The sequence below is a fragment of the Balearica regulorum genome, chromosome 2, assembly GCF_011004875.1.
Source record: "Balearica regulorum gibbericeps isolate bBalReg1 chromosome 2, bBalReg1.pri, whole genome shotgun sequence".
Taxonomy (NCBI): domain Eukaryota; kingdom Metazoa; phylum Chordata; class Aves; order Gruiformes; family Gruidae; genus Balearica; species Balearica regulorum.
In genome coordinates, this window is record NC_046185.1 from 129069596 (window position 1) to 129078277 (window position 8682).

General features: G+C 38.4%; 1 protein-coding gene across 3 annotated transcripts in view; it reads left to right on the forward strand.

Annotated features, from left to right (window-relative positions):
- The window catches only part of TBC1D5 (TBC1 domain family member 5), a 322332-nt gene extending 313857 nt beyond the window's left edge, over positions 1 to 8475 (forward strand). For all 3 annotated transcript variants that reach the window (XM_075745858.1, XM_075745859.1, XM_075745860.1), the window contains one exon: positions 5282 to 8475. In XM_075745858.1, the coding sequence (XP_075601973.1) occupies positions 5282 to 5575 (294 nt within the window). In that variant the 3' untranslated portion in view covers positions 5576 to 8475. The remainder of the gene's footprint in view (positions 1 to 5281) is intronic.
- The last annotated feature ends 207 nt before the right edge of the window (positions 8476 to 8682 follow it).

Consider the following 8682-nt stretch of genomic DNA (forward strand, 5'->3'; position numbering starts at 1 on the left):
GAAAGAGGTATTTTCCTTTCATGTTAAAAGGTCCCTCTCTGTCTAAGACTCAGTCCGACTGAAATGTGATCTTAAAAACAAGTACTTTTGTATATGCATGTCTATACCATTTTCAATATTAGAGTTCTAAAGTCTGCCACCCCGCTATTGATACTCACACTTGTAAATCCAGTGGTAGCACTATCACTTCAGAGTCTAACTGAGTCTGCAGTCAGTTTACTCTTGACAAATTTAATTAGGAACTAGAGGAAATATTTATTCATTTTCAAACAATGACACAGGGTTGTTTTGATTTATTACCCACAATCCCCTTGATTTAGCATAGTCTATCAAAAATTGTATTTAATTGTATTTCAGTATTAGAAGCAATACTGATTTGATTTTTTTTTTTTTTATTCAGTAATGGCAGGTTCAAAGAGCAAAGCTTTGCTAGAAAGCTTTCATTGCTTCTTTACCTGTTGTCATTGCAATCACTACTTCCTGCCATAATAAAGGCATAGGTTAAACTGATGCAGCATATTGGAATATTCATATAACGACCTATTTTTGCCCATTGTTTCCCAGCACTTTATACAAAATCTCTCTTGCTTTCATGCCAAAATAGCAAATACTAGGGTTTTTTTGTTATTTTTACTTGGATTTATTATAGAAACCAGAAGGTAGAATGCTGTATAAGACAACCACATGCTGTATGAGTGTTTGCCAGCCCTACTCATGCTGGAGAAGCCCTTACTCAGACGCTGGTGTCACTGAGCGGAGGAGCCGTGGATTTGCACTTTGAGTATCGGGAGTGGAGCAGGTGGAGCCTGGTCTGCGCAGGTTTCTTTCCAATGGAAATTTTCAGCATGATGTGTAATGAGGTCTCACCCCAATGTGTAGTCAAAGTATACATCCAGCCACAGGAGCCAAGCGGTGTCCGTGGGTCCCACATTTTCCCTGTACTCTATGAGGCTGTTAGTAAGTCAACTACAAGCAGCGTGACTTTGTACAAGCTGAGCTCCTGCAGAGAGTTAATGAGGTTTCAGCACTGTGTGGTCTATGTTTGGAGGTGCAGTGCATTCGTACGGATTAGCCTCCTCTTCCCTTATCTTCTGGAAGTTCCAATTATGGCAAGGAGCAGCAGCCCCTGCGACAGAAAGAACAAGAAAAGATTAGGGTTAGAAATGGCAGTCCAGGAGGACTGTTAGTATCCCAACAGTCTGTGGTGTTTCCAAGTCTGTCGTCTTTAACCACGGTGTCTAATATCAAACAAAAAGAGGAGAGCTTTGGACCTCTTTTAATAAAACACAGGAAAATGAAACTACTGAATTTAGTGGGCTGTGACATTGGACTGTTAATTGATGGGGTGGATTGTTGGCCCAAACTGGACCGCAGCCCAGGCTTTTAGTATTCTTCTCTGCCGAAGAAAATGGGCTGCACTGATGCCCTGGGTCAAGCAAGGAGAACTTACTGAGAGCTGCAGGGGGATTAAAAATTCCAACCACTTCTAGATCCTTTAATGCATTTCTTGCTAAATAAATTTCACTGTATTTCCATTTTCTGTGACTTTGGTAATGCATGTAATTCTGTTCGATGTGACTTATACTGTAGAGATTTTTCTCTGGTGGCATTACAGGGCTATTTTCTATGACAGCTGGAAAAGTTACAGGTGTAGCTATCGTGTAATTGAGATTAAGATCTGGTCTTTTGTGCTTGGTTGTTATATAAGTATAAATTATTTATCATCTTTACTTTTTTTTTTTAAAGTGCTCTTCCTCTTTTTTACCTCAAAATCCCTTTCTGGAAAGTGAGGATAAGGATGCAGCCCTTTTTTAGAAAGAAAAGCTGCAAAATTAAAAATGCAAAAAATTAAGATAAAGGCTGAAAGAAATAGAGCATTTTTTGGAATGTTTGGCTTTGGTAGCAGCATGCAGTTGACAAACAGAAGGCTTCTGTTGCTAAATAATGAATGATAATTAACACATTATCTTGCCTTTATGTCTGTTCAACGAAGGAGGCAAAATGAGCTGCTGTTCTTGTAAGCTTTCTCGAATTGTGTCTTTACAGTTAGTTTTAACTCATTCACAGTATGAAGGCAATTGAAATAAGCCTGGTCCTAGTAGCTGATATTCATCAGGAAAAAATGTTTGGAGAAGCCATATGGCAACGGGCGTAAGGTTGTTAACTTTCAAAGCTACTGGAAGTATAATTCTGTCATTTTTCATTTATTCAGTAGTGGCAGCAGATGGGAGAAAACATGGTTCACGTCAGCATGAGTTTCCTGAAACAGAAACAGGCAGAAGAAGAATGGAGGAGGTATTTTACCTCTGGAAATATCAGTACCAAAATACCAACGTATGCCAGGGATAGGCGAACATTTACGGGAGGTCCTTTTATAGCATTTTGGAGTCAATATCTATGCTTTGCTGCTTCTCTGACACTTCAGTGCACTATAGGTCTCTTTAACGGAACCAAAAAGTGTGGGTAGAATGACAAGTAGTGTTGCAAAGCACAGCACAACACGTAACAAGAAGAAACTGAGGTGTGTAGTTTTCTTTCCTGTCCCTTTAATAAAGGGCAGGATGCTTTTTTTAACTGCGCGAGAGCACATATTTGGAGGCAGAATTTAGGAAATTGCAACACCAGCACAAAGTGTGTGTGATGGAAGGCCCTTGCTGAGGTCACTGCCAAAGGGAAGACACCCCATTAGCATCCTTGGGGGTGCCAGCGAGGAAAGTACTCATCTCGCTGGGCGAGGGCGTCACTAGGTAACATCCGTGTCACCCTACACCATCTTCCATGTGAGGGCTGCGAGGACTGAAATAGCATGATCTTGATAGCTTGGAATAATAAAGTGTATAATTTTGCAAAATGAGGCTGTACTGCGTTCCCTGAGAGCTTTTAAATAGAAGCGTGGAAAGAAGCCAGGTGAATTATGCAACGGTGGTTGTTTAAAGGAACGTATATTTCTGTTGTTCTGGAGGTGGGGGGAAACAAAGTGCTGAAATTTTGAACACGGCATTTAGAGCTCCCAAAAAAGCCTCACCTGGCCCTGTCTTCTGGCTGCGCTGGGTACCAAAAAAATCGGGCGACTACTAACAGGTTGGTGGAGCAGAGCCGCGGTTGCGCACTGCCTGTGTCTTCAGCCCCCTGGAGACGGCAACCGATTGACTGACAGCTCATGAAGACAGCATTTCAAACAGACCAGATGAAAGCAAAAAGCTAATTAGTAACAAATGGTGTCTCAGCTCAGAAGTGCTTAAAGAGCGAAGTATCTCTCCTTGTAGGATAGATCTGTTTGTTTTTAACTTCATGGAAAGTGCTTGAGGTTGTTGACATTGGAACTACCCTGGTTCTGCGCAGATCAGGAAGATGGAGATCAGTTTTGATAGCACTCAGCACAGGATAGTTGTTGATATTTTTAAAAGCAATCTGCTCAGTGTGGTATGAATTTTATTAAGTCATCCAAGGAAAATGAATTAGTACAACTGTCTTACATTGCAACCCTTAAAATCGTAACCAATACTCTGGACTTAAAATGAATGAGAAAGTATTAAAATGGGTTAATTACAAAACAGAATATGATATATTGTTATACCTACATAATAATATAGTAGTATTATACCTAGATACTATCTAGATAACACACAAAAAAATATAAATTATAAAACCAGGATGTTTTAAAAATTTCCTGCAAAGGGAGATATTTGAATTCTCATTTGTATAAATTTTGGAAGGGTATAGGTCAGAATTCTGTATTTGAACATATTTTCACATTCAGATGATATTTATCTTGTTTGTAACTTTTAATAATTTGGAACAACTATGTAAATAACAACCAAAGACTTCCAGCTCCCTCGTTTCATATTACAGTCATTCTTATTCACTGGTGGGTTTTGCTCCCTGAGCTACTCTACAGTTCCTTTTCAAGAGATTTCTGGTCTATAATCAGTAATCAGAGCAATGGAAAATTGTTTTCAGCTGTAATAATAAATTCAGCAAAATAAGTTTTCCTGGAGCCCTGGTTACTGTAACGCCAAGTTGTGGCTTGCCAGTACTTGCGATGACCTCCATACTCCAATTTTATATACTGTGTTGAAGGTCTAACTTTATCTCATTCAGATTCTTCCCGTTCATTTTCGTCATTGCTTTCTTTTTTTCTCTAATACCTACAATCTCTCTTTTACCCCAAAGTGAATTTGCATTTGCACTTTTTTGGTGAAAGAGTCAGAGCTCAGACTTGTAGTTGACACACATGTTGACATACACATTTCCCCAGCTGCCCGTCTACTTCTCCTTTTTCTCAGTCTTGCATTAGTGTAATCAAATATATTGGTTTCAATATCACACCACTTCAGGATTCTTGTCCCCACAGGCTGCTTAGCAGGTTGCATTATTACACTGAAAAAATTTGTGTGACAGCAACTAAGAAAGCAGTCATATTCTTGTCAGAGGAGCATAGTGCTAGGTAGTGCATCTCTTGCAGAAGAAAGCAAAGTGGTGTCCATTTGGATGGCAACCAAGCTAACAGGCTGCCAGTTGTGGGAGAAATCCCACTCTGCTGTATATGGCAGTCTTCCCTTCTAATTACATATAGTTCTGACTGTTGAAAAGTTGGATTTCTCCTGAATATGGCTAGTTGGAATATAGGATTGCAGTTTGTAGGGTTTTCTGGTACACTGATGTGTAATCTTGATCCACGACCCTCATTTTCTGTTAGAGTTAGGAAATACTCATCAACACTAAGCCTAGAAGCCCTGGGAGCCCTGATCTGCCAAACCTGAACTGGCGCACAGTAAACCAGGTCTATGTACGGCTCTGATTCCACATGTCAGGGTTTTACTAGGAAATTTTATATCAAACCATTCTCCTGACAAGCTCCAAAATGCCATTGTACATGCAAACCAGCAAAAAATTCCTCAATATTACTTCATGAAGTACTACAGAAAACTAACAGCAGTGAGAATATCACTGAAAATCTTCATGACTGTAATGTACATGTTGGATGCCTAGCTGCTGTGATCACTACATAGATGCACAATGATGATGAAACTTGTGAGGCTGCTATACTAAATAACGTATTTTTAGAGTGTTAGCTTTTATGCTTTTGTAAATAACAAATAAATTATTTCATCAAAAGTTAATACTTCATTGTTTACTTCTTGATTTAGGCATTACTACTTTAGGCTGGTGATAATTCCTTAATCCCATTCCTATATCAGTGACATGCATCATAAACCTCATTAAGTGGTAAAACTGGTACTAACTTTAAGTAAGTCCTTTCTGTGCTGTTGTCTCACAGACTACGACTGATTCGAACACTAGTGAGAGCAAGAGTGCTGATGACTACATTATGGTTTCCAAAGAAGAGGAAGGAAGTAGACGTGCTGTCCTGGAGCCAGCGCAGCCCCATCAGGCACACAAGGAGGCAGCGGTGAAGCCAGAAGCTCCGTCTCGTTCTTCTTTGATATTCTCTGACCCACTGATGGGCTCCATTTCAGCCTCCTCCAGCAACCTGAGCTCCAGCCCTGATGACGACAGTAGTAACAACAGCAAAGATTCTGACTTTGCTATTGTCAGCCCACTGGACATCTAAAGAAACAGACTGGAAGAGTTTGGGAGGTCGGTTGTTGCACCTCAGCTCAAATTCCTATGATTCCAGGGGCTGGATAGTTCTTTGGATTAGAAGGACAGAAAATAGATAAAGGTAACCCATTTCAGCTGCCAAAAGTCTAAATTTAAAAAAAAACCACAAATTTGAAACTCTTCAAAAACAATAGACACCTTTTAATAACTGCCTTAAATAAAGACCCAGTAAAACCCGGTTCTAATATACAGTTATTCTTAGTTATAGAGTTATCTTACTTAGGAGCTTTGTTACTATAGAACTGTTGCTTTCCTAAAACATAGAATAGTATGTGCTAGGTACCATAATGGATTAGGAAATGTGTAGATACTTGGCATCAGACCTGAAGCAGCAAAGGCAAGCTAGATTTAATATCATCTTTTTACAAAATATGCTCAACTGGGTTTGCTGAGTAGGAAAGGGTACTGTTTCTTCAGAGATTAGAGAAGTAGGGAATGTATGTCAGAAAGATTAAAGGCATCAGCCTGGCAGTAAGCTTGTTCTCAGTTGAGGAATCCTGGTTTCTTCATTTTCATCCGGCAGTAGCCTGAGGTGTGTTCAAGGCAGAGGTTTGTGTAGTTGTTCCTCAGCGCTGTCTTACAGGAGAATGTGTGACAAATATCTTGAGAACGGGGACCGATACAACAGAGCCTTATTTCCCTTTGCCTACTTTTTTTTCCCCTTGAGAGTTCCCATTTCACCTCTTTCCCTCTTTATATCTGTCTATTTCCACTCCCCCCTGGCGTTTTTATTTTACTGAGATTACCATGGTTAAAACAGTAGGTGCAAGGGAAATTACAATATTTTGTAGTGTAGACCTGAGCCAATTGAACTAAAACTAGCTTGAGTATGATAACTTACCAGGGAAGGGTGCAAAGTGAAAGGAAATGTTCATAATTAAAAGCACTTTATGTCTCATTAATATTATCTTCTATAGACTCTGTTTACATATATTCCTATACAATTTCCACATTTCTAGTCAAGAAAAACATAATGGTGCAGCAGCGTTAACCAACAGAAAGTTACTAATTAACTCTAGAACTTGTTCTTCTATGGAAAAGTGTATTTCTTTCCTATCAAGTACATAGTACATCTAATAACAGTTTTTTCAAGTAGATATGGAGCGGAGCGGGAGGTTGTACTTGCTGATCCCTTTAAACTGTGTTGGAATTCATAAAAAGAAACTGGTGGTGAGTGGACGCCTGCTCTTGTAGGACCTGCACAGAACTAGCTTGAGGAAGGAATGCTAGAAAGTCACTCTACTTATAACAGCAGCAAAAAAAAAAAAAAAAAAAAAAAAAAATTTGCATTATTTACTTTTAAGATACATATACATTATACCATGCAACAACTTCATAATTGCATGGCAAAGCTTGTGTTCGTGTAGAGTTAAAAAAGGTAGTTATTTGCTGCTTAGTCTGTAATTGTAAATGGAGTTAAGTACCGTATTCCAAAGATGAGGTGACATGTAGTTTGCTGGTCTTAGATTTTACAAGGTCTGTGTCAGTGACTGCAATGAAGAGATAATTGTCATGTAATTACATGGTAGCTGACATATCCGTACACGCTCAAAAGCCACCGTGTAGTTCTTCTGAGATTATTTGTGCCTTGTAAAATGGTAAAATGCTAGAATGTTATGAGCAAGCCTAGCATCATACCTCTCTGCAACAGAGTGATATGAAGAGTCAGATGACTGTTTAGATGAAAGATCTTAAATGCATAACATTTCAGAGAGGTGTTTATTTTGGTTTCATTTTAAGCTTCATAGAAAATCACTTTGGAATTCAGCATGCATGCCTGTTTTCAGGTTTATTTTATTTCCCTGAGTTTGCATGAATGCCAGGGGATTAGGTGGCTGTTGATTTATTTAGGTCTTTCAAGCTCTTCTAGCCTTAACCCAGTCAGCAAGGCTTGTGCCACACCACCAACAAAGGGGAATCTGTTCAAGAAGTACCTATGGAAAGAGGAAAGAAATATTCTGGGGACAGAGAGAAAAGTTTTATATTCTGTGATACATAAGCCTTCAAAGATTCCAGTACTTTGGCAGGGGAAAATGTTTTTACTTTATTTTTTTTTATTTTTTTAAGCATCAGTCTTTTGATTTCTGTTCTGATTGTTTGTTTCAGGGATCACATTGCTATTTTCTTGAACAGTCTCATTGCCAATGGAAGAATGTGGTTTGCACAGTTCTTTTATTTTTATAAGTTAGTTGTATCTTTAATACTGCATATTTTAAAAGAGCACTAAAAGTATACAAAGATCGATGAGCTGAATGCCTATCATGCCATGGGACATGATAAAAATCTTCACAAGCAGAGAGATGATTATACAAATAAGATCAGAGCAAATTCCCGTAAATGAACCTGCTTTGGTTATACCATGTCCTTCCACATCTCAAATGTGTTGTCTCTGATACTTGATCATAGTGCAGAGATAGATAAAATTTTGTATATTGATTAAAAGTCAGACACTTGTAAGTCAGACAGAATGTCGAGTCATCACCCTGTCTTGCGTTATGTTAAGAATATACCGAGAAAGAAATTGTCATTTAAAATACAAGATTATTCTTTTTCTCCGAAGATGACCTGCTCATAATGTTCATGGATAACAACGATCAGATAGAAAAAATATATGCATTGCAAATTACTGATGAAAACTAATATGGTAGTAAGATATGTATCTGAGACTGTTGTACTGTATCTCACATCTGTAATTTTTGACTGTTTAAAGTCTCTTGCATGTTGTGTCAGTTGTATGTACTGCAGAAAGGCAGTATCATATTTTGACTGGGTATTCATTTAGTCGTGGAACTTTGTATCTTTACTCTGGAAGAACATCTAGCCCGCTTTATTAAAGAAAGAATTAACAAATTTTCTGGGCTGTGCTTGTGCTGTTTTCTCAAAGAGGAGGGAAAGCTTTTTGACTAGAATACTGGAAGTATGATTTCTGAAAACAAGGGTGATGATGAAAAACTTTAAAACTATCTCATTATCTATATGAGCACAAAGATTATTATATTTTATTCAGATTTTATATATATGATCCAGGGAATAAAACTGCTTGTCATTTATCTCACC